General features: G+C 56.2%; 2 protein-coding genes across 6 annotated transcripts in view; one reads left to right on the forward strand and one right to left on the reverse strand.

Annotated features, from left to right (window-relative positions):
* ATF6 (activating transcription factor 6) overlaps positions 1-7,234 on the forward strand; it is a 69,548-nt gene extending 62,314 nt beyond the window's left edge. For both annotated transcript variants that reach the window (XM_056497418.1, XM_056497419.1), the window contains exon 16: positions 5,203-7,234. In XM_056497418.1, coding sequence (XP_056353393.1) covers positions 5,203-5,411 — 209 coding nt within the window. In that variant the 3' untranslated portion in view covers positions 5,412-7,234. The remainder of the gene's footprint in view (positions 1-5,202) is intronic.
* A 314-nt stretch (positions 7,235-7,548) lies between these two features.
* OLFML2B (olfactomedin like 2B) lies at positions 7,549-23,291 on the reverse strand. 4 transcript variants are annotated; one of them, XM_056497417.1, is made up of 8 exons: positions 23,051-23,291; positions 21,486-21,749; positions 18,058-18,165; positions 14,384-14,554; positions 12,313-12,541; positions 10,442-10,915; positions 9,883-10,059; positions 7,549-8,970 (listed from the first exon to the last, which is right to left on the reverse strand). In XM_056497417.1, the coding sequence occupies exons 1-8, from the start codon at positions 23,192-23,194 to the stop codon at positions 8,369-8,371; spliced, it is 2,169 nt and encodes a 722-aa protein (XP_056353392.1). In that variant the 5' UTR covers positions 23,195-23,291; the 3' UTR covers positions 7,549-8,368. The 4 variants fall into 4 exon arrangements, with proteins under 4 accessions (XP_056353392.1, XP_056353391.1, XP_056353390.1 ...); XM_056497416.1 differs by having other exon boundaries at positions 10,442-10,918; XM_056497415.1 differs by having other exon boundaries at positions 12,304-12,541.
* Between the last annotated feature and the right edge of the window lie 1,627 nt (positions 23,292-24,918).

The following is a 24,918-nucleotide window of genomic DNA, read 5'->3' on the forward strand; positions in this document are numbered from 1 at the left end:
GAGCGTATTTTTAGTCTGCAGCACTGCTTCATTTATATACTTATTTGGTAGTGCATAGCAGCCCTTCAGATGGAAACACTGTCCAGATGTGTGGGTAGTCAGTCAGGGCTTCTCAACAGAGATGAGATGGAAGATTGCAGCAGTGACAGTGTGGAGAGAGCCCCTGAGTTATGTGTGGGGACAGCTGCAGCCCTCCAGCAGTGCCAGAGTGCAGCTGGTGCCTTCAGCTCCTGCAGCTCGGCTTTCTGAGCCCTGCTGCCCCAAACACGAGCTCTGGATTGGGCCAGGGCAGGTTACAGTAAAAACTATTTGGGTGATTCTGTGCTAAATCATTCCTAAAGCTGAACTTTATCATTGGCAGCTTGGCACAAAGCACCCAGGTGCTGGAACACCTTAGTGGCTCTCTGAAGTCTGCCCTGGCTTCTGCTGCTCTGAGAGATGGGCATGCAGAAGGGGCTCCAGTGTAGGTTAATGCTGACACAGAGTGAAAACTTCCTCTTCTGAAGGAGTTGTGGAAAGTCCAGAGTGTGAGTAGGTGTTCAGCAAAGATGGCTTTAATAAGTTGGTGGGTTTGGATCACCTTACCCAGGGATAGTTTGCTGGCTCCTATTTTGACATCAGTTCAACTGCTTCATGGATAGGAGTCACCCTCTGCTCCCCCCACAAGGAGGGGTGATTCTCCAGCCTGGTTGACAAAGACAGGTAGTTAAAGTAAGGATGGGGCAAGTGATTGCCCTCCCTGTACCTTACCAGGAGCAAGGACACATAATCCACATCTATTTGGTTTATAGCACCTTAAATGTGTGCTCAGTGAGCAAAGCACATAAGCCAGGCAGGTTCTGACCATTTGAAAGTGCTCAGAAAGCAGCCAGTAGGTGCATGAGTTATCTGCTTCAAAGGCAGCTGGGGCCTTAGAAAAGGGCCTGAGGACCTCACTGAATGACAGAATATTGGTCCCACAGAGTATTTTTTTGTGATATTGCCCAGAGTGAGGTAAAATTCATAGTTCTGGTAGAATAAGGCTCTGTAAATGTACCTATGGCATGAGTGCTTTTCCATGGAGTTAAACAGTCCAGCCAGCTCAGGTGGTCTTTCAGGGAAGCTCTGTTTCAGTTTCCCTGCAGACACCAGTTGTCACAATGAACATTTGCTGCAGCAAAGCTTTTTGGGGAGATATAAGTAGGAAAGGGTAAATCACCAGAATTACATATTTTTTAAGACAGATAGGGCCAAACAGCCTAATGATATGTGTAAAGTTGAAGTCTGTGGAGACAGCTGACATCACCCTTTGTTATTACTGACTGCAGAACAAAAGTTTCACTGCCTGTCTCCTGCCTTTTTCTGAGAGAGCATCTCCCACAGAAGTAGGTGCTCATTCTCAGACATTTGACCAGCCAGCTGATTGATGGATGTCTTTGCTACTGAGGGAAGAAGGAGGATTTTGGTTTTATGGCCTTTTCAGGCAGCTTTAAAAATCTAGTGTTTCAGATATGAAGACAATCTTCCATCATCCTCAGTAATTTGCAGCAGTAGTTAATGCCCCCAGCCTTCTTTGGTTTTGGTTTGGACTTCATCTTTCATCTGTTGGGTGTTGCAAGCTGATTGTTTTTAGGGGGAGAGCAGCACTGGGAATTAGGTTTCTGCTCCCTAGACCAAGCTCGTGCTGGGAGTTTGGTCCAGCCTGCAGGAGCCAGCAAGGCTCTTTGGGGAAGTGCAGTCAGAGCAGCAATGCTTGGCACAATTACCTTTGCTATTAATTTGAAAGAGTCAATCATCTGAGGCATGGCTTTTAAACCTGTTAACAAATAATTAACTGCAGCACAGGCTCTTGGCCCAGCAAGGATGGCTTCTTAAGCCTGAGTCTGCACTGTGTGAGAAACTGTATGTTCTGAACTTCAAAGAGGAGCAATAAATCTATTTATAAATCCAGACACCTCTACAGGAGATCCCTTCCTGTGTTTTCACTTACGTAATCCCAGCAAACATCAGGCCCAGGTAATTCAGACATAAACTCTGGGAATCACTGTGTCAGGGCTGCTCTGACACACACTGACCCCTCCAGGGATCAGCCACACGCAGCTGGTGAGCTCAGGGCTGGGCACAGCCCCTCTGGAAACCCACCCTGTGCCCCACTGGTGCCTCCAGGTGTTGGTACTGCACGGGAGGGGAAGGAGAGGAAGCCTGACAAGGCTGGGTTTGAAGGATCTGACACCAGGCAAAATCATTTGCTTGTTCTGGGAATCTGATCAGACCATGGAGTCTGGTGGAGAACCCACAGCTCCAGGTGCAGCAGTCATGAGCTCACAGAAAGGCAGGCCAGAGGGACCAGGAGTGGATGCAAGTGTCTGTGGAGCTCTGGTACCCAAGGGCTTGATGGGCAGCTGCTCCTCCAGCCTTGCCTTAAAAACTCTTCATCATGGAGATCCTCTCATCTCCCCGAGGTGTTTTCATCCAGGGTTTGTATTTCATTATCCTTAGAAACTCGGGCAAAGTTAAATATGTTTCTCTTGCAGTGGAGCTGTTGTTTCTAGTCCTGTCATTCTGCTGGCTTACCCACAGTGATCCTCTGCAGTCCTCAAGGTTTTTCTGTAGCACTTCTGCCCAGCCCCGTTTTTACTCATGTTTTCCAACTCTGGCCATGGTTGAAATGCCTTCTGAAGATTTTGGACAGCTTCTCTCTTTTATCAAAACTGCAGTCTCATCCAATCTAGCCCCACTCCAAGGTGGTTGGAATCTGCCCAGTTTAGCATCTTCCAGAAATCTTCCAAGTATGCTGTCTATTTCTCATCCAGATCCTGAAGCAGTTTAATTGCCTGCAGCTCAGGATGGAGTGTGGAATCATTTTTTACAATGATAGTGAGCCACTCTTCCCAAGCAGGGGATTGTGCCAGCTGCACTCAGGTCACGTTTGCCTGCTGTTGTGCTGAGACCATCCCATGGGTGTTCCAGAGCTCCAGCCCCTCCCTGGGCTGGGGCTGCCACACTCCAGAGCCCTCCTTACCACCAAGCTGGTCCAGGGGCCTGGCAGCAGCACCAAGCAGTCTTTGGGGAGCATGCCACCTCCTCTTCTAGGTGTGTTTGGAGCTAATGCTAATGAGAAAAGCTGCTGGAAATGCCTGTGGTGGGCATTGAGCCATTCCCACTGCTGCCCTCACCCCTGTGACATCAAAGCCTTTGCAGAGGCTTTCTGCAGCAGTTCAGTGCCTTCACCCCAGAAAGGGAAAGAACCAGATGCCAGCTTCAAACCTGCCCTTACCTCCTGGGCTGGCTCACAGGCCCAGGGCAGGATTTGGGTACTCCTGTGAATGTCACTGTGGGGGATGTGCATCCCCTGTGTGCCTGCTGGCCAGAAAGGCTCATCCTGAGCCTCCTCCCAGCTCTGTCTGCTGTGGTGGGCTCAGAACACACAGCCCCTCTTGCCATGGGGTAGCAGAGCTGTGGCTCCCTTGATCCTGGCAGACTTTGCTGGGAAGGAGCTGTGTCAGCACAGGGGGAGCAGGATCCCAGCTGGCCAGAATGGGCTGGGCTGGTTCCCCAGTGCCACCCACACAGCTCAGCTCCCTGCCTTGCCTGGACAGCCCTTGGGATTGCTCTTCTCTGTCTTGTGCAGTGCCCAGCCCTTAATGACAGCCCTCTGTGCTGGCTGCTGTGGGTAGCCAGGGAAGCTCTGCTTTACCAGAACATTTTCCTGGCCCTGGCCTCCATCCCATCCCACTCACCCACTTGTGGCTTTGGAGCACTGTTTTCACACAGCTGGGGTCCTGTCAACTGCAGCATGAGAGCTGAGGAGCTGTTTCCAGCTTGCTGGGTCACAGGGAGCCCGTCTGTGTCCCTTTGCTGGCTCCAGGCTCTGTGCCCCTCGTGCCCCTCTGCTGCCCTGCCCAGCCCCCTGTCCTGAGCTGCTCCTGAGCCTGTGGGGTGGGAGCCAAGAGCACATCCCGAGGCAGGAAGGGTGACCTGCAGGGATGGCCTCTGGAAGGGTCCCAGCTGGCACCTGATGGCATGGCAGGGCTTTAGCAGCACTGCAGCACCCAGGAGGGCTCAGGGGCTGCTCAGGGGCTTGGGTCAGTGGCACAGGGACCTGCACAGCTGCTCCTGGCTTCAGGCTCTCAGTGGCACATACAGAGCCTTTTCTATTTCATTTCTTGCAGGTGGGAGCTGTGATTTCCCTTGCAGGCTCTCAGCCCCCTTAGCAAGGGTTTGCTCCTGCTTTTCATTACTGTACCAGACACAGTTGATCTGATGGCTTCTACAGGTGGTGTGGGGTGCAAGAGGGTCCGGCCATGCTTGTCAGCTGTCATCCAGAGTCAGAGTTAATCCAGGAAAACAGTAAAAATTAGTAATGTATATTGCATTCCTGCAGTCCATACGCTTTCCATTAGGTGATCCTCCATCCTCCTCAGCACAGAAAGGAAACCCTGCCAGTGGCAGCCTTCTGACTCTGAGAGGATTGGTCGTGCCTGGAAACCCGATCCGGGCTCTTGCATTCCTGGGCACACTGTCTGTGCAGGAATAGTCTCCCACCTTTCAATGCAGGCAGCAGATGCTAGCCATGTGCACAGCCTGTAAGCCCAGCAGCTCCTGTGGCAGCAGATGGGGCCTGGGGCTGCACTGGGGTGCTGGTCAGGCTCTTGCTGTGTCCAGGGCTCTGCCAGGCCTTGCCCAGCATCACCACATCACTCAAGTGCAACAGCCAGGTCAGGGTGGGAATGAGGCACAGTTAATTCTTTTGAGAGATCACATTTTAGCTTTTTTTAATTAATAAACTGGTGAAGAAATTCCTCAAGATCCTCAGTGTCAGGAGGGTTACAGAAAGTGAAACATTCAGCTTTCTTAAATAAACCTTATCCTCAATCACTCCCATGCTTCAGTGGCTCAAGAACAACAGTTCTGTAATAAATGTTACGCAGTGCAAACTCCATCAGTAATTATGTACAGATGAAGAAGGGGAAATAAAAGACATTAGTTTCTAGGTGTGACTGCACATGCTAAGTGTGCTCTGGGCTCTTTGAGGTGTCACGAGCAGCCTGGGGCTCTGCTGTGTGAGATGAAGCTCCACGTGTGCAGCTGCAGAAAGTGAGCTCCCTCACTGCAGCTCCTGCTCCAGACTGAAAAAGTCTCAAAGCTCTGCTTTCAGTGCTGTTGCATGCCTTGCTTGCAGGGCTAGCTCTGACCTGTTATTTTTTATCCTTCCTTGTGCAGAGAATGTGATCAACGGGCAGGACTACGAGGTGATGATGCAGATAGACTGCGAGGTGATGGACACCAGGATCCTGCACATCAAGAGCTCCTCTGTCCCTCCCTACCTGCGGGAGCAGCGCAGGAATCACAGCCACCCCCTGTACAGCTCGTCCCCCTCGGTCCCAGAGACTCCCCACGCCCTGAGGGCCATTGTCAAGTCCCTGCAGTGACACACAGGCAGCACCCGGCCTGCAGCAGGTCCTGCTGCCAGCCTGAGCCCTTCCCTGGCAGCTCCTGGGCACAGCAGGGACAGTCCCCTCGAGCCCACCTTACCCAGAGGTCCCGTCCTGCCCAGGATTGTGCAGCTCAGCTGGCTCCTGGCCAGGGACAGTCCTGGGGACCCCACGCAGCGTGGGGGACAGGGGCCATCCCTGCCACTTCTGCACTGTCCACAGCTGGGGTTGTTCTGTGTTTTTGTCCCTGCTGGGCTGCCAGAGGTGGGCTGATGAGCCAGAGACGTGGCAGCAGACACCCACACTTGGGTGCCTGGGCAGCAGGAGGAGGCCAGCTGTGTCCAGCTGTTGTGTCCAGCTCCCAGCTGCAGGTGATGGGCCTGACCAGGCAGCCCCACTCCTCACCTTCCCTGCCCAAATCCTGCCTGCACAGCCTCCCCTGCAGCAGTGGTGGGGCAGCCCAGTCCCCAGGAGGGGGCTGGGACCCCCATCACCCCTAAAGCACTACAAGCAGAGCAGCCCCAGTGCCCCAGGGCTGGGCTGCCCACCAGGCCCACACCTGCCTGGCTCTCCAGGGTCCTGCTGCTGCCTTCCCCAGCCCACAGGGCTGCACAAAAGGCTTGGCCCAAAGGAAGTGATTTCATGCAGCAGATGCATTTGTAAAGTTTGGGGTTTTTTGAGTTTGTTGTTTTGTTTTCTTCCTGGTTTTTGTTTGCGTGGGTTTTTTTGTGTGTGCTATTTAATACTTTTCACTGCTTACAACAGCCTGGGGAGCAGCACTGGGCCCTGCTGGGGCAGAGGGGCTGCTTCAGTTCTGTGAGACACAGCCACAGCACCTTCTCTGAAGCCACACACAGGGCACACACAGCCAGACCCACACACAGGTCCCACACAGCCAGTCCCACACACCCTTCTGCCCTTCCAGCACTGCCAGCACTGTGGAAGGCTCCAACTACCCCAAGCACTGGCTGAGCCAACTGCTGCCATTGCAGAGTGTCTGTGGAGCTCTGCCTCTGATCCCACATCTCTCAGCTGAGCCCCAGCCCCCAGGAGCAGCAGCACACCGGGGCTCAGCAGAGCATCAGCCTTGCACAATGACTTCAGCATGTCATTACATTATTTTTTCTCCCCTGTGCAGTTCACACAGAAGATGATGAGCTTCAGCTTGCCAGCCAGCTGCCTTTCCTTCACGGTCTGAGCTTTAACTGGCTGTGTGGGGTTTTTAATTATTAATTAGTAGTGTTGGTGGTGGTGTGTGTGTGTGTGTGTGGCTGTTAGGAGATAAACGTGGATGCTGCAGCAAGACAGCTGCAGGGGCAGTGAGGAGGAGGATGAGGGGCAGTGAGGAGGAGGATGATGAGGGGCAGCACACCCCTGTGGAGCATGTACCTTGCAGCAGCACCAAGAGCTGTGCCCTTTGCCACGTCCCCGTTCCCCTGCTGAGAAGGAGCGGGGCTGGGCCGGGGCTTGGCTCTGCTCACACCAGTTCATTTTCCTGGCCCAGCCCCACCTGACTGCAGGCCAGCTCACAACAGGCAGGATAAAAACCCCAGCAGTGCCCCAGGCAGAGGCACACAGCTCCCTGCAGCTGTGGGCAGGGGCTGCTGGCTGCTCTGGGGGCATTTGCTGCCAGGGAGATGGGGAGGCCACTGGGCTGGTGGCTGGGCTTGGCACCTTGGCAAGGGCTGGGGGGCTCAGGACTGCTGCAGCAGCACCCCTGGGCTCTGCTGGTGGAGAGCATCTCTCATCCTGTGTAATTCTGTCCTCTGTGTCCCTAGTACTGAAGGCAATAAAATCCTTCTTTTATTTATTACTAATAACTTTATTATTGTACTTGTTAATACCGTTTTCCTTGGGCAAATTACTGGAACACCTGTGGTGTGGCTCTGCTTGGCAGTGTTGGCACTGCCCATGGCACATCCACCCTGTCCCACTCCTGCTGCTGGAGAGGGGGTACCCCACATGGCCATGTCCCCCTGCCCCAGTAGTGCCAGTCCCAGGCATCCTAAAGCCCTCTGGGGTTTGTCCCCACCTGGTGTGGAAGCTGGCTCTCCCCAAGCCAACCAAAACCCACCCAAAACAGCGTTTCATGCACTCAGAGGGTGAGCCAGAGGCAAAGAAAGCCCCGAACAGCTGCGAAGGTACTGGATCCTTTATTACTGACAGCAGGTAAATACAAGATGCTGCTGGGCAGGAGGGCAAGGGCTGTGCCTCTCTGAGGGATCCTGATGGTCCAGGAGCAGGGTGGGTGTAGGAGATGGAGCAGCACAGGGAAGGCTCTGCCAGCCCCTGCCCAGGCTGCCCAGCGCCCAGCAGATGCCGAGGGGGACTACTTTGGGTTACAAAATGAACAAACAAAAGCCATCTACACGTATTTACAGCACGCCCCTCCTGAGTCAGGGCTCGGGGTGCGCCCGGCCCCCGGAGCAGAGAGCAGAGGGGACAGTCCTGGGTGTCAGTACCAGCACCAGGGAGCTGGAGCTGGGCTCGCAGCCCCGTTGTACAGCAGGGTCTCCCTGCTGGCTGTCAGCTGGGAAGGTGGTCCTGAGAGACGGGACATTGCCGTGGGACGTGCAGCTCCTCCACCAGGACAGGCAGCAGCCCCGCTGCGACCCGGTGTGTGCAGCCTTGCACTGCTGCAGGGTGGCTTGCTGATCATCTTGAGCTGAAAACACCATCAGGAGGACCCTGCCTGGGCAGGAGAGCCGGGCCTGCCCTTCCAAAGGAGAACCTCCTTCCCCTGGGAAGGAAAATCAAAAGCGAGGATACAGCAAAGGCGAAGGGGGTGGTTCTGGCCTGGGGATCGATCTACAATCCGCCATAAAAAACCAGCTCGAAACAAAACCCATCATTTACTCTTCGATTTGTACAAAATAACAATAATAACAATAAAAATAATAATAAAAGGTGCTGGTGGCCCCTGGCTTGCAGTGCCCCACTGTGGTGGGGGGGTCTCAGTAGGCAAAGATGACGTGGTAGGTGACTTGGTGGCCATTGTCCCAGGCGTAGAGCAGGCGGTCCTTGGGGTTATAGTCTATCTGCGTGGTGTAGGCGTACTCGTTCTCAAAGAGCAGCCTGGGGATGATCTGCGTGTTGGTGTGCGTGTCGAAGGCGTAGGAGATGTTGGCGTTCCTCTTGTTGTAGCTGTCCACGGCGTACAGCACCCCGCAGATGACGAAGCAGTTCCCGTAGAAGTTCTTGCGCAGCCCCGTCCTCCACGTGGTCTCCTTCTGCGTGCTGAGGTCGGCGGCGTTCAGCTTGCTCAGCACGATCACCTCCTGGCTGGAGCCCTCGTAGCTGATGGCCGGGTAGATGACCCACAGCCCGTTCTCGTCCACGGCGAAGTCCACGTCCGAGTGGCCGCGCCAGCGCCAGGGGGTGGCCTCCTCGTAGGCCACGTCGTGCAGCATGGCCCAGGCGGCCACGTAGCGCTGCCTCAGGTCGTACTTGATGATGTTGCGCGTGAAGGCGCGGTTGTAGTAGAAGGAGCCGTTGTAGACCACGTGTCCTGTCCCGATCCAGCTGTAGGGCAGCTTGTAGGAGTTGCTCCAGCGACCTGCAGGGCGGGCACAGCTGGCTGTGAGACTCCCCCTCTGCCCCCAGCTCTGCCTGCCCGCCCTGTGTTGGGTTGATGTGGCCAGCAAAGTGCATTCTGTCCCCATCTGTTGAGCCAGGTGGGGCAGTGACCCTGATCTCCTGGCACATATTATCTGCTAATGGGCCATCTTTAAACCAGCTGGGGCAATCATCTTTATCTTTCCCACAGCCCATCCTCCCTCCAGGAAGATATCATCTGCTGCTGGCCCATTCAGTCCCACTGCATGACTGATAAAATTCCATCATCCCACTGGGAGATGCTCCAGCCAGGGGAGCAGCCAAGCCTTTCCTACCCAGATAAAAACTGACATTTTGGACACCAAGGGACCTTCTTTCCACTGCATTCCAGAGGAAAGCCAGACCTTTCCACATCATCCCTGCACCTTCAGAGGAAACTGCACCTTCTCCAGGAGCACTGCTCCAGCTGAACCACATCTGCCACTGCAGGAGGATGCAGCCACCATTGAATGGGACTGTGCCAACACCCTGACTGACTGACGGGTGTCAGCTTGGATTCTGACTCTGGCAGTGTTTGGGATTGTTCTTTGTAATACTGTATTTCTATTTTAACTTTCCTAGTAAAGAACTGTTATTCCTAATTCCCATATCTTTGCCTGAGAGCCCCTTAATTTCGAAATTATAATAATAATTTGGAGGGAGGGGTTTTACATTCTCCATTTCAAAGAGAAGTTTCTGCCTTTATTGGCAGACACCTGTCCTTCAATCCAGGACACTCCCTCTCTGGCCACCTGCCCTGGGCTCTGTACCCCCACACCCGAGACTGCAGATCATCCCCCCACCCACCCATCCCCAGGAGTGAGGATGGACCAGCTGAGTGGTGGCTAGAGTGGAACCAGGGGTGCACACCCACCTTGCTTGAAGTTGTCAAGGTTCCTGAACTCCACCAGGGTGTTCCCATAGTAGTAATTGGTGACGTAGATCCGCTCCTCCCGGGCCAGGGGATCCTTCATCCAGGCTCCCTCGTTGCGCCCGTAGGTGTTCTGCGTGGTGGGCCCCGAGATGGTGGACAGCGTGTCCTTGCAGCGCCCTGCGTGGGCAGGAAAGGCTCCTGAGGCCAGAGGCAGGGTGGCCACACTGTCCCTGCAGGCATCAGCCCCCTCCAGCCCCTGGCAGGTCCCCCAGCCACCTCGGCCCTGGTGCAGCAGGGTGCCCAGACCCCACAAACATCTCCCCCCAGCCTCAGGTCCTGCTTCTTTTTGCTCTGCCCAGCCCAGCCCCAAAAGGTGGGAGTGAACTACAGCATGTTCCAGAGTTAATCATTAAACTGGCACCCCTCCAAAGCTCTGTCAGCTCGCTGTGACACCCCTCACTGTGACCTAACCCAGTGTGCTGTGCTTAGCAGGACACCCTGCGGGCAGGAGCCAGCCCCCTGTGACAGCTGGAGGGGTGCAGGACCCGCAGGCACTCACCAATGATGTTCCTGATGTCCTCCTCCTCCAGGCCCTCCTTTGGGGTGGCAGGGCTGGCCGGGCTGATGGGCGTCGGGGGGGTGTTCGCCTGCAGCCAGGCTCCTGGGCTGCCCTCCATGTCACCCCAGCCCCCAGCAGGGGTGGCCGTGGCCAAGTCCTCTGTGGCTGTGGCCACCACCGTGCTGGCCCAGGCTGTGGGCAGCAGTGGGGTGCCCTCCTGAGCCAGCCCAGCCGGGGCAGTCACAGCCTCTGGGTCAGGGATCAGCCGGCGGGCGGTGCTGGGCTGCGGCGTGGCAGGGGACAGGGACACCGGGGTGGTCACAGCAGCTGGCACCGTGCTGGGAGTGCTGCCAGGGGTGGGTGGCCACCCCACCGGGGAGGGCTTCCTCAGGGGCTCGCCTGCCCTGCTGCTGGGCCTCAGGAGCTGGTCCTCTATCAGCAGGTCCACCGTGTTGTCCCCGCTGAACAGCTCGTCTGCTGCCAGGCACAAACTGGGGTCAGCCAGGGCAGCCAGGCCACCACAGCCCCTCCAGCTGCTCCCTGCCCACCTCTGCAGCCTGCCTGAACCAAACCCACTGTCCTGGGTTGAAATACAGGACATGGCCAGAAATGTGCATTCTGTCCCATCTGTTGAGCCAGGTGGGGCAGTGACCCTGATCTCCTGGCACATATTATCTGCTCATGGGCCAGCTTTAAACCAGCTGGGGCAATCATCTTTATCTTTCCCACAGCCCATCCTCCCTCCAGGAAGATATCTCCTGTTAATGGCCCATTCAGTCCCACTGCATGGCTGATAAAATTCCATCATCCCACTGGGAGATGCTCCAGCCAAGCCTTTCCTACCCAGATAAAAACTGAGATTTTGGACACCAAGGGACCTTCTTTCCACTGCATTCCAGAGGAAAGCCAGACTTTTCCACATCATCCCTGCACCTTCAGAGGAAAACTGCACCTTCTCCAGGAGCACTGCTCCAGCTGAACCACATCTGCCCCTGCAGGAGGATGCAGCCACCATTGAATGGGACTGTGCCAACACCCTGACTGACTGACGGGTGTCAGCTTGGATTCTGACTCTGGCAGGGTTTGGGATTGTTCTTTGTAATACTGTATTTCTATTTTAATTTTCCTAGTAAAGAACTGTTATTCCTAATTTCCATATCTTTGCCTGAGAGCCCCTCAATTTCAAAATTATAATAATAATTTGGAGGGAGGGGTTTACATTCTCCATTTCAAAGAGAAGCTCCTGCCTTTATTGGCAGACACCTGTCCTTCAAACCAGGACACCCACCTGTGTCCCCTCCCATGGGACAGTGCCCATGCCTGTGCCATCCAGCACTCAGGCCAGGCAGAGCTGATGGAGATCCATTCTGCCCTCACTCCCAGAGACTGGGCAGGATGGAGACCCAGCTGCACTCCCACCCAGACCCACTCACCCAACCCTTGCTCCTGAGCCAGCCTGCACAGAGAGGCCATTGTCCCTGTGCCCTGCTGCTCCCTGTGGCTCTGCCCCTGCTCCCAGCTCTGAGCTGCCTCCCACCACAGCAAACACTGCACAACCACTTGTGCAGATCTGTCTGTGGCAGGCAGATCTGAAACACGAGCACATTTCATACACCTCCATTTCCTTCTGGAAAGGTGTCAGTGCTGTTGCACCAAGGCAGCGAGCTGTTTCCTTAGCTGATTTTCCATGGAATGACAATGCCACATGCCCCACAAACACAGCTCAAAGGCTGCACAGCGTGAGGTGCCAGCTGTCCCACCTCCCCCTGCTGCTCCCACAGCTCTGCCCACACATTCCCAGGGGATGAGGCACTGGCTGTGCTGCGGGATGCAGCCTCATCCCTCCGAGCAGGGCTGCATACCCAACTCACGTGTCTCCTCGATGTCATTCTCTGACTCAGGGGCCTGGGCTTTGTAGTAGGTGACCCCCCTGACGATGGTGGGCTTGGAAGGAGGCCGGCTCCTCACCCCCAGCTTCCTCTGCAAGAGCTGCTCTGGCTTCTTGTCCTCCTGGGAGAGCTGCAGCTCCGGCAGGGATTCCACCGAGTTGATCTGCTGGGAGATGGTTTCATCCTTCAGGAATCTTTCTTCGTATTTTCCCTGGAAGAGACACGGGAGGTTGTCACCAGAGGGGCCAGAAATGGCAGGTTTTGGGCACAGGGCAGGTCAGGCTGCACAGCCCCACGCTGGGCAGGGGGATTTGAGCTCCCTCCTTGCTCAGGGTCCCCCTCAGTGCATTGTGCCATGGGAATCCCTCCAGGAGACAGCAGGGTGGCAGACCAGCAGTGCTGCCAGACCTGCAGCTGTGGGAGCTGTGGGATGCAGGGCAGGCAGGAGGAGCAGGGACACTGCCTGGCATGCCAGGGGCTGCTTCAGCAGAGTGTGCAGAGTGTGCACTGAGCGCTCACAGGGGTGAGGGCACCTTCCCAGCACGAGTGGGACCCTCCCAGGCAGGAGCAGGAACCCCCCGGGACAGGGACCAGCTGCCACAGCTCAGGCCTGAAGGATTTCATCTCATTAAAGGGAATGGGAAAGCCAGCCCGAGGGTTGAAGCCGTGCCCATTTGGCTGAGAGGATGGGCCCTGCTGCAATTAGCAGGCAGCAAAGGGGAATATTGGGAAATGAGGTCACTCGGGGTAATAAAAGCCCCACGCTCTGCTCCCCTGCCTGGCCAGGGCTGGCTCCTCTCCAGCAGGCAGCAGCTGCTCAGCCCAGGGTGGGGAGCAGGGAGTGGGGCAGGGCAGGGCACCCCTGCCTGGGCACAGCTCTGAGCAGCACAGCTGGGACCACTTCCCAGTGCCATTTCCCAGAGCCATTTCCCAATGCCATTTCCCATTTCCATTTCCCAATGCCATCTCCCATTTCCATTTCCCAATGCCATTTCCCAATGCCATTTCCCATTTCCATTTCCTAGTACCATTTCCCAGGGACATTTCCCAATACCATTTCCCCAATGCCACTTCCCATTTCCATTTCCCAGGGACATTTCCCAATGCCATTTCCCCAATGCCATTTCCCATTTCCCCAATGCCATTTTCCAATGCCATTTTCCAGGGCCATTTCCTAATGCCATTTCCCATTTCCATTTCCTAGTACCATTTCCTAGTACCATTTCCCAGGGCCGTTTCCCAATGTAATTTCCTAATGCCATTTCCCATTTCCATTTCCCATGGCTATTTCCCATTTCCATTTCCCATTTCCATTTCCCATTTCCCAGTGCCATTTCCCAGTGCCATTTCCCAGTGCCATTTCCCATTTCCATTTCCCAGGGCCATTTCCCATTTCCATTTCCCAGGCCCATTTCCCCAATGCCATTTCCCCAATGCCATTTCCCATTGCCATTTCCCAGGCCCATTTCCCAATTCCACTTCCCAGGGCCATTTCCCAGGACCACTTCCCAGTGCCATTTCCCAATGCCATTTCCCAGTGCCATTTCCCATTTCCATTTCCCAATGCCATTTCCCAATGCCATTTCCCAGTGCCACTTCCCAGTGCCATTTCCCCAATGCCATTTCCCATTTCCATTTCCCCCAATGCCATTTCCCAGTGCCATTTCCCAGGCCCATTTCCATTTCCCATTTCCATTTCCCATTTCCATTTTCCATTTCCCATTTCCATTTTCCATTTCCATTTCCCATGCCATTTCCTGGTGGTGCAGGGGTAATTGCCTGGCAGGGAGGTGACAGGCTGTCCCTGCAGCGAGCCCCAAGCCCTCTAATCAAAGGCTGTGCTTCCCAGCTGGCCCCACAATGACATCAGCTTTCCCAGCAGCTCAGCCACTGCTGACCCCAACCCAAGAGCCCCGTGGGAGGGGGGAGCAGCTTCCCTCTGCTTCCAGCATCCCAGCAGCTGGGTGTGCAGACACTGGGTTGGGAGGGAGCACAAGCAGGGTCACTCTGGGCAGGATAAACCACCCCAGGGCTGCCCTGCACCTCTCTGTACCTCTGGGTGGGCGTAGGCAGCCTCAGCATCCCTCTGCAGAGAGCTCTCGATGTCAGCCAGGCTGCTGGGGAGGAGCCTGGAGCAGTTCTCCCTGCCAGGGGCATCCTGCAGGGCATCCTCCCCGCTGGCCCCTGCCCGCTGGCTGTCCTGTGTCAGGTTCCTGGCCATGCCCTAGGAAAGCAGGAGAGGAGACTTTACCCCCCTGACAGCCAGGGATGCCCCAAAGCACAGCCCAGTGCTCTGTGCTGCCATCCTGGGCTCACAGCTGGGCATCCTCCATGAGGCTGGGCACTCCAGCTGCTGAGAAGATGCCCCAGTGGGATCCAGGAAGCCCATCCCTGGTGTGCAGATCCCAGATCCACCCTTTGCAGGTTCCCATGGGGTGGGAGAGTGGCCCTGAGGCTCTTCCAGCCCCACCTTCAGCCACGCTCCCCAGCTCACAGGAGGAAAAGACAAGCTCAAACACTTTAACCCAGCCTGGTGTCCTTGGACTGTGGCAGCAAGCTCATGTTGCACTTTTTGAATCCCACTTTCCTGACCTGGCCACTCAGGGACTGCTCCCCCTGAACACTCTCTGCTCCCACAGAATGAAGGACAGGACAAGAGCCAGTGACCCTCAGAGTGCTGTCCTGTGACCAGCAGGGAGCTGGGGCTGGCTGCAGCTCCTCCAGCAAGCAAAACCCTTCACCCTTCTCATTCCCCCAGCCACAGGCACACCCCATACCCAGGGGATTGTTTCAGGCTCTGCTCATCACTCCTTGGGCTTCTCCAGCTCAAGCAGCAGCTGCTCTGCATAGGTGGCACATCATTCACAGCCCTTCAGCCAGGCTCTGGGGGTGTTACCCTGATCCTTCATCTGCAGTCTGTCCTGCCATTAATTTCTAAACCTCCATCTGTGACCTCAGCACTGCCAGCTGATGTGACAGCTGCGTGCTGAGCACAAAGCAGAGGAACTGCCCCACCAGACAAATCAAGAATCAGGGGTTCCTTCCCTCTGCCAACACCATGGGTCTCAAATACCTTCCTGTGCTGGAAAGAGCTCATGAAACCTTCCAACCTCTGCAAAAGCAGAGGGGTTAACCCCCAGCCCCCTCCATGAATTGAATTCCCAGCCTTTACCCAAGAATCACAAATCCCAGATCAGGCAGGACACTCTGAGGCTGAGTCCAGTGGCTCAGGGACTCTCCAGCAAACGTTTTGCTGCAGCAAGCAGGGGAACAGGGACCTTGTGATGCTCTCCCAGCTCTCAGCACCATCCTCCTCTGGAGAGGATGACTGATTCCAGCAGCCTCGTGCCCTCACTTTTCCCATGTAATGCCTGGCTTCTGACCTGCCTGGGGATAACACTTGCCTCCCCCTGAGCACAGAGGCAGCAGCACAGCCTGGCTGTGATGCTCTGAGGCTGCTCAGCTGCTGCCAGGAGCACGCCTGCCTGGGAGGGCTGTGCTTTGAAGCCGTGCCAGGCTCCAGCCCAGCGTCTCAGCTGCTGTCAGACCCCACGGCTGGGCAGGGTGTGATCTCCTCCACATCCCCTCTGTGGAATTCCCGTGCTAAGCCAGCAGCAGCAGGCATCTCACACCTGCTGCCTGCATCAGCTGGGCTCTGCCCCAAGCAAGGGCAACTCCTCCCAGCCCAGCCTCTCCTGTCTCTCTCCATCCTGCCCAAGTGCCTGCAGGCAGCTTCAGCTGCTTTTACATGATCCTGCAGCCCCCATTCTGGGAAATTAGAGACCCCTGTGAATTCCCTGCTGCTGCACCTCTACAGCTCCATCTCAGGCCAAACCCCTTCATCCCCATAGAGCTTTCTGCCCATCTGCCTCCTGTGATGGGCTGTGAGCAGAGCGACCAGGCTGCAAAGGTCACCCTCTGTGCCCAAAGTGCCACTGCTGGCTCTGAGCCTCCTGCAGAACCTGCTTGCTCAGCAGGGCTGCCTTGGTACTGGAGCAGAGAGCAGTGACACCCCACTGAAATAATGGCAAAGCCAAGTAGTGGCTGAGTGTCCTGGGCTGCAATACAGGATGTGGCCAGCAATGTGTATTCTGTCCCCATCTGCTGAGCCAGGTGGGGCAGTGACCCTGATCTCCTGGCACATATTATCTGCTAATGGGCCAGCTTTAAACCAGCTGGGCAATCATCTTTATCTTTCCCACAGCCCATCCTCCCTCCAGGAAGATATCATCTGCTGCTGGCCCATCCAGTCCCACTGCATGACTGATAAAATTCCATCATCCCACTGGGAGATGCTCCAGCCAGGGGAGCAGCCAAGCCTTTCCTACCCAGATAAAAACTGACATTTTGGACACCAAGGCACCTTCTTTCCACTGCATTCCAGAGGAAAACCAGACCTTTCCACATCATCCCTGCACCTTCAGAGGAAACTGCACCTTCTCCAGGAGCACTGCTCCAGCTGAACCACATCTGCCCCTGCAGGAGGATGCAGCCACCATTGAATGGGACTGTGCCAACACCCTGACTGACTGACGGGTGTCAGCTTGGATTCTGACTCTGGCAGTGTTCTGGGATTGTTCTTTGCAATGCTGTATTTCTATTTTAATTTCCTTAGTAAAGAACTGTTATTCCTAATTCCCATATCTTTGCCTGAGAACCCCTTAATTTCAAATTTATAATAATAATTTGGAGGGAGGGGGTTTACATTCTCCATTTCAAGGAGAAGCTCCTGCCTTTATTGGCAGACACCTGTCCTTCAAACCAGGACACTGAAGAACACACTGAGCCACAGGAAGAGGGTGGGATTGCAAAGGGGAACATTGGTGCTTTGTTATTTTCAGACCTCAAAACCCCTTCTGGGTGAATTTCCACACTTGGAAACCCAGAGCCCTCCAGGCAGTGTGCTCCCCTCAGGTGTCTCACTCCTGCCCCTGGGATGGAGCACTTCCCAAAACACTGCACAAGTGGAATTTTGGCTTTATAAATCACAGCCTCTCAGCTCCTGGCTGGAAGCAAACAGGACTGCTCCACCCCAACAGGAACGTGGAATTACCGTCCCAGATAGAGACCACGGGAGAAAACTCCAGTATTTAATCTGGCAACCTGTCTCTCCATAGCTGAGCACAGCTTAAACTGCAAGCTGTGCTATCCAAAGAAATATTAAACTGTGTGGAAGTGAAAATTATTTCACTGGAAGTCTGCTCCAAAATAAAATGGAAGGTTGAGGGTTCTGCTCTGTTTTAACACAGGCCAAGACGTAACTTGGTCCTTCAGGAATCCGAGCTCTTGGCTCCCCACAGCCCTGCTGAGTGCACCCCAGCACCAGCCTTGAACCTCTCTCCCCCACATCAAACAGCACAAAAGCTCCTGGTTGAGAGCAGCCAGCACACCAGCACACAAGGAAACCTGAGAAGAGGAAAAACTGAACTGCAGGGACTTCTGAGCAAAGGAGATACTGCTCCTTGTGTGGGATCCTGCTCCCAGTCCAGAGGGAGGGACTGGGAGAGCTGGAGAGGGTCAGGCCAGGCTGATGGGGTGGGCATGCACTGGGCACTGTCTGTGCCTTGGGCTGGTTCACACATCCAAGCCTGCTCTGGCTTAGTTTCAGCCAAAAAGTTCATGATCCCTTCTCCCCAGGCGAGGCGGCTCTGAGCGCACCAGGGGCAGGAACTTGGCTGGAGGCAGCTCCCACCCAGGACAGGGACACTGGGGGACAGCAGGACTCACCTCCTCGAGCCTCTCCACCCGACCCACCAGCTTGGTGGTGACTGAGTGCAGCTTCAGAAGGTCCAAGCCATAGAAGGCACTTTCCAGCATCTCGACGATGGAGGAGAGCTGCAAGGCAAGGGCAGAGCGCAGTCAGGCAGCAGCGCTCCTTTCCTTTCAGCCCAAAAGCCAAGGGTGATGCACCCATCTGAGTGCAAGAATTCGGGTTAAACAGCAAGTTTTCCCTTACATAGTCAGAGCACAGCAAGCAGAGCCCCAGGGGTTCAGGAGCACATTTTGGGTGCTGGGGATTAGCAGCACAGCAAGGTAACATGCTGCTCTCTTTGCCAGCTCCAGGCAGGCTCTCCCACAAGCCCAAAGGCTTAAATACTCCAGCAGTGATGTGACTGCCAGCAAAAGAGGCAACAAGAAAGAGGCAGCTCAGTTTGAGATCAGACTCTGAGCTCCTGCCATCCTGTGCTCTTTTTCCTGGAACAAGAAGAAACTTGTTAAAAAGTTTTAAAATGCTCTCAAATTGCAAGAGTGAAAAAATAGAACTTCTGTGCCAGCCTGGCAACAGTTGCCTTTTTGCAGAACAATTTTATCAGAGGGATGCTGCCCTGTCCTGCATTTCACAGACACCCTGTATTTAAGCCAGCCCTGTGCCTGTGTCCTGCCCAGCCCCAGCCCTTGGTCACCATTCCTGGGGACAGCAGGGCCCTTGCTCTGCATTTTGTGCAGTTTCTGGTGCTGGACAGTGCTGAGCATGGCAGGGCTACCAGGAAAGGCTCCTGGGCCACTTCCCCAGGTCCCCTGTGTCCCCACATGTCCAGCATGGAGCTGCAGACTGTACAGCCCCGATGGCTGAGCAGGATTTTCAGCGCACAGGAATTACTGCAGGGTGCTGACATTTTCTCCCAGCAGCCACAAACGGGTCAGCAGAGATCACAAACACGGGAGAATCGCAGGCAGCGCTGCTGGCAGCACTCGGAGTTTCCACCCCGGCCTCCCTGCGGGGCTGACAGCAAAGGAAAGATTTTTTTGGGCCAGATAAAATGGCAGCACGAAGAGACAAGAGCTGTTTTATGGCTGTGCATCCACTTTCCACTGAGAGCTGGATGGAGACGGCCGATACAATGCACACAGCCTGCCAGACAGCCACTGGAGACAAGAGCCTTCCCCCCAGGCTGGAGAGCTTCCATCAGCGCACAAAGGTTGCAGACTGCATCAGCCTCCTTCCAAACGATCCCGAGCACTGCCTCCCTGCCCTGGCTCAGCGCTGAGACCCCCAGAACCACGCTGTGCCTGCAGGCAGCAGGCTGCCATGGCACTAAAGCAGGGCTGAGACCGAGCTGCTCCTGCCAGCAGCACGCTGGACACCACGCTGATGGTCCTGTCAGCTCACTGCTCCCTTCCCTCCAGCCACCCTGCACCTGGGCTCTGCTCTGACAGCCCAGGAGATCCCACTGAGCCTTGCTAAAGGCACAGATGGGGCTGAAACCTTCAGTGCCCTGGGCTATGTTGCCTGGATTTCTGCCTCTTCCTCACCATTCCCACAGGGACTCATCCTCCAGCCCACCCAAGGGGCTGGAGGCTCTCCCACGCAGGGCTTTCGTGTCAGATCACAAAAAACTCCAGTGAAACACAGCACACAGATGAGCCTGTGCCCTTCCTGCTGCTGCACTGGGCGGGTTGGACCAGCAAAGAGAGGAAAACCCTTCTGGGGCTGCTCAGGGCTGTGGGAGCTGCTCCTCACCAAAAAAAAAGAACTGGAGCTATGTCCTCTCCTAGTGCCCAGCTCCTCCTCCACCAAGGGCTGCTCCCAGGGCTGCCCAGGCCAGGAGGGGCTCTGTGCTTGGCAGGGAAGCAATGCTGCTGCCAGGGACGGAGGCTGGCACGCAGAAAGCCGTGTTTGCACAAGCCCTGGCAGCGGCCGGAGCCCTTGCGCAAGGAGGGAGCCGGGGCCAGTTCCTAGAGGACAGGCAGCCCTTCACACCACAGCTGGCTGCGAGCAGCTCCTGCTGGGAAGCACAGCCCGAGCCAAGGGGCAGCCAGGCACGCTCTGCTCCTCCTGCAGGGGCAGCAGGAGAGTGGGGGCTGTGCTGCAGGGGCTCTGCTGCCTCCCCAGAAGGGACCACAGGGGTGGCTCTGTCACCTCGGGGCTGTCCCTTCACCACTCTCATCTCAGGCCACGTGGGACCTGCTGGCTTTTCCTCAGACGAGGGACCACCAAAGGATACAGGCTGGGGTTCCTCCTCCCCTGGAATGATGGATTGTCTGCCTGTGCCTGTTTATCTTCCCTAGCTGCAGGGGCGCTTGGACAAGGAGCTGCTAACTGTGATGAAACACATCCTCCAGCTCCAAATCAACCAGAGCAAGCCCATCGTGGTGGTGGCCTCGATGGCCTTGCACACCTCCTGCCTCCCCAGCCAGGAGGGATTGAGGGCAACCATAAAACACAGGCAGGAGCCCTTGCAGAATTAGCCAGGACAGAAAGGGGCTGATTTGGGTTGACTGGGAGAAACTGAAGACAAAGTGGGATGCCAGTGATGGCATTTGTCCTGGATTTGGCCTCCTGAGTGAACTGTGAGGGAACTGCTTTTCCACAGTCCCAGAGCTATTTATAATGATTCCAAAACTTTGGTCCTCTGTCCTGCAGAGTCCAGCCTGGTGTTTGGCATCTCTGACCTGCACACACCCCTGATATCAACACTGGCCTCTCAGGAGCACCCCCCCAGCTGAAAAGTGGCCAAAACTGCATGAACACAGCAGAAAAATCTGACTACACATCAACCTGCCACTCCAGGGACTCGCCAGGGGCACTTTCTGCTGCCCTACACCAGCACCAAACTGGAAAACCCAGCGGGGTCTGCTGCCAGCTGCTGCACCAGCGAAAGGAAGCACCCAGTAAAAGCCAGGAGTGCTTAAAACAAACACTGTCACTTTTGGAAAAGAGGTATATGTTACTAGAGAGATGAAATACTGAATAGTAGGGAAGTGTCAGCACTTAAAACAACAAATCCATCCTGCCATCAGCCAGCTGTGCATCACACCCTCGTGCTGACGCATCAGCAGCTCTTGGCCCAGGGAAGCCAAAACAGCTTTTTTGTGTGGGTCCCTGGGAGTCCCTCTGTGCCACAGAAAAAAGACCTGGCAGCTGCTGAGCGGAGCAGAGCTGTCCTCCAGGGACACTTGGAGCTGGACAGAGGGCAGGGAGCAGCCCAGTCCCTGCTGGGCTCCCAGCACAGCCTCAGTGGATCCCAGGCAGCACGGGATGAACCGAGTGAATCATCCACTGCAGCTGCTCTGCTCAATCCCTTCAGCTGAGCTTGGTTTTTATATCAAACATGCAGATATGAACGTGACTAGGAGATGGTTTAGGAAAAAAAGGGTGGGAAGAGAAGAGCTGCTTGTCCCCAGAGAGGCAGGAGCTGAAGCTGCTCTCCTACCTTGAGGTCGCTGCTCTCTGCCTCCCGCAGTTTCTTCAGCCTGAAGTCGCCCTCGCAGGGGTTGAGAGCCGAGGGGGGGGCCACGCAGGCACACTTGCAGCTGGGTCCTGACGTGATGGTTTCCACCGTGTAAAAATCCTCGGCCCTGAAGGCGCCCTCGTTAATCCTCTGGCAGGCGCCGCGCCCCAGGGGTCGGACCAGGCATTTGCAGCGGCAGTCGGAGCCCTCGGACACCGCCTTCACCTTGTCGTAGTCACCTAGCAGCTGAGCACAGGCCACCAGCTGAGCACACCCCATCCTGTGCCTGCACTGCCAGCCACGAGCACCAGCCCCGAGCTCAAGGTCCGGGCAAGGACACTCGGGATACCCCAGAACCTGCCAGCCAAGGAGCTCCTAGACAGCTTTCCTTTTTTTTTTTTTTTTTATCTGATCGCTGCCTACAAGGGGGATAAAAATTGGCTTCTTCCAATGGGGTGTTTTTTATTCCACGCTGCTTTTATTTAAAAGAATTTAATTTTTTTCTGCTCTCTGTGCGCAAAAGACTCCATAAGTCACCTGCTAGCCACAGCAAGGGTGTTTAACACAGGCATTGGAAGAGTGGCTGGAAGCCACCCTATAAGCAGCATAACCTGGTGCTGAAGCAGTATTTCTGATTAGCCCTATACAATGCCAGGAATTTCCTTTACGGAGATTTGCAGACAGCGCTTCTGAAAGCCCAGGCACAAAAATAACTTTGGCGGTACGTTTCCAATAGTCTGTGCCTTAGCCATTTCCGAGGGCAGATAATAACACACTGCCTGATCAGCCAAACCTCGCAGGAGCCTCCACCGCATCCCACTGGCAGGGAGGGAGCCTGGATCCCTCCCCTCGGCACACAAAGAGGCCCCACCAGCTCTCCGACCCGGGAGTTCCCCTTTTTTTCTGAATCCCCACGGGAAAAACGATAGGATGGAGTCTGCGAGGTGCTCCCTGGTGGGCTTCAGTGATTCCACTGAGCGCCGGGGGATGAACTTCCTGCAGTGCACAGCGTCGCTGGGCTCCACCGAGGATGTACATTCAGCAGCACCGAAAATGTACACCCAGCACCACCAGCAGTGTTCACCCAGCAGCGGCGAGGATGAGCACCCAGCAGCACTGAGAATGTACACCCAGCAGCACTCAGTGTGTGCACAGCATCCTCCAGCACTGCCGAGAGTCTGCGCTCGGCAGCACCCAGCTCTGTCGAGCTCATACAGCACTCAGCATCCCCCAGCACCATCCAGCATCACTCAGCACCCCCAGCATCACTCAGCATCCCCCAGCACCCCCAACATCACTCAGCATCACTCAGCATAGCCCAGTATCATCCAGCATCACCCAGCATCACCCAGCGACACTCAGCACCCCCCAGCTTCACCCAGGACACTCAGCATCACCCAGCATCACCCAGGACACTCAGCATCACCCAGCATCACTCAGCATCACTCAGCATCACTCAGCACCCCCCAGCTTCACCCAGCGACACTCAGCATCACCCAGCACTCCCCAGCATCGCCCGGCCCGGCAGTGCCGTGTCCCCGCGGTACCTGCGAGAGGATGTTCTCCTGGTTGTCCGCCTCGTCCTGCAGCGGCTCAGCGGAGGGCCCGGCCGTGCCGGCGGGGGTGGTGCCAGCCCGGCAGCCGGCGCCCAGCGCGGCCAGGCAGAGCAGCAGCGGCAGCGGCCGAGCCATGGGCGGGCGCGGAGGGGCCGGGGCCGGGGCCGGGGCCGGCGCGGAGCCGCCGCTGCTCGCTCAGGTGCGGAGCGGGGCGGGGGGGGCCGGCCCGGGCAGCCCCGCTCCTCCTCCTTCCCTCCTTCCCTCCCTCCCTCCCTCCCATCCTCCTTCCCTCCCTCCCGGTCCTCCCTCCCAGCTCCGCTCCTCCCTCCGCTTCCCCTCCCCGAGCCCCGGGTCCTTCCCACCTTCCCGGGGCTCCCGCTGGATCCCGCTGCTCGGGCATCACTCGGGAGCCCCGGGATGCTCTGGGGAGCAGCCACCACCTCCCCAAAAGGCGAGCCTGAGCATCCCCGCTGCCGTGTGCCGTGAGCCGGCTGTCTGCTCCGTTTCCAGCCTGGCTCTCCATCCTTTGGGTGGCAGGGTGTGGCAAGGCGCGGCGCCCAGCCCGCACTGGGGTCACACGCTGCGTGTTCCAGGACAGGCTCCCAGCCACGAGTGCGGAGCTCCGTGCGCTCACTGAAATTGGGCTGCGCTCTGGCAGTGCTGCATCCTCCTGCACCTCCTGCCAAACGGAAATGTTCCGGACACGCTGTTCCCAGGGAGAGCACAGGCACAGCGTCTGCTGCTGCGGAGGTGTCTGCACTGCCCTGACCGCGGCTGGGCCTCGCTGGCACACAGGGAAACCCGAGGTGCCCTTATGAACACACCTGAGCAGGTCAGCACCACGTGCCAGGTATGGCACAGACTCAGGTTTTCCTCAAAACGGGTCACAGGCAGAAGTGACACGCACAGCAAGTGGCATGAGAGGCCACCTAAGCTGCTGAAGCAAGCACAAGCCAAGCACCCCCAATCTCTAATGCATACATATCCCAAAACCACCCCAAAATGTGGTGCCTGCCACCCTAGGACCAGGCACCCTCCTTAGGGGAGCTCCAGCTCCTCCATCCCATCCTGTCCCCCACGGTCACTCCAAGGGATGGGGCTGCCAGACACAAAGAAAACATTTTGTGTGGGAGAGGAAGCGCCTGTGGCACAGGGATGGGGAAGATGCTGACCTCAGGATCCGTGTGGGATGGCTCTGTGCCTCCCTGGCCCCGGTGGGGAAGGGGCAGGGCTGAGCAGAGCAGAGCAGGAGGGAAGCAGCCAGGGGGGCTGGGAGGAGAAGGACAGCCAGCTTTTGGCACATGGCAAGCAGTGGGAGGCACAGGCACCTCTAAAAGCCTCCCCCCAGCAGCCCCTCTCAAGGATAATCTGTCCCTGGAGCACAGGCTCCTTCCCTTCTGTTTCCATGGCTCAACTTCCCCATCTGCCAGCACAGGCTGCCCTGGGGCTGCCAGCCCAGCACTCCTGGAGGCCCCAGCCCGTGCCCAGCTGGCCCAGGCCACCAGACCCCCGTGGCACTGCCAGGGACACCAGCCCAGAGAGCTGCCACAGCAAACAGCTCCTGAAACTGGGGAGGCCTTTTCCCAGTGATCACTTCCAAAGGCTGGAAACACATAAGGAAAACAAATCAACCACGGTATTTCAAAACTTAAGGGAAGGATTTCATATATTACTGACATCCCTGAAGGAAAGCATTTCTGGCAGTATTTAGTTTGGGTTAAAGATGAGTTTAAGCCTATCCTTTGAGGGCAAGGACAGAAAGTGACAGGCACTTTTCAAAGCAGTCATCTCTAGAGTCTGAGCATTCCTCCCTCAAGAAAAAACAAAAGATAAATCCATATATCGAGAAGGACAGCAGA

Source organism: Oenanthe melanoleuca, chromosome 8 (assembly GCF_029582105.1).
Source record: "Oenanthe melanoleuca isolate GR-GAL-2019-014 chromosome 8, OMel1.0, whole genome shotgun sequence".
NCBI lineage: Eukaryota > Metazoa > Chordata > Aves > Passeriformes > Muscicapidae > Oenanthe > Oenanthe melanoleuca.

Coding starts and splice junctions, on each gene's coding strand:
- OLFML2B (XM_056497414.1), bottom strand. CDS start 23,194: ATGGCTCGGCCGCTGCCGCTGCTGCTCTGCCTGGCCGCGCTGGGCGCC. Junction 21,750..23,050: donor AGGAGAACATCCTCTCGCAG/GTACCGCGGGGA, acceptor GCCTGTGCTCAG/CTGCTAGGTGACTACGACAA. Junction 10,060..10,441: donor GGACATCAGGAACATCATTG/GTGAGTGCCTGC, acceptor CTGCCCACGCAG/GGCGCTGCAAGGACACGCTG.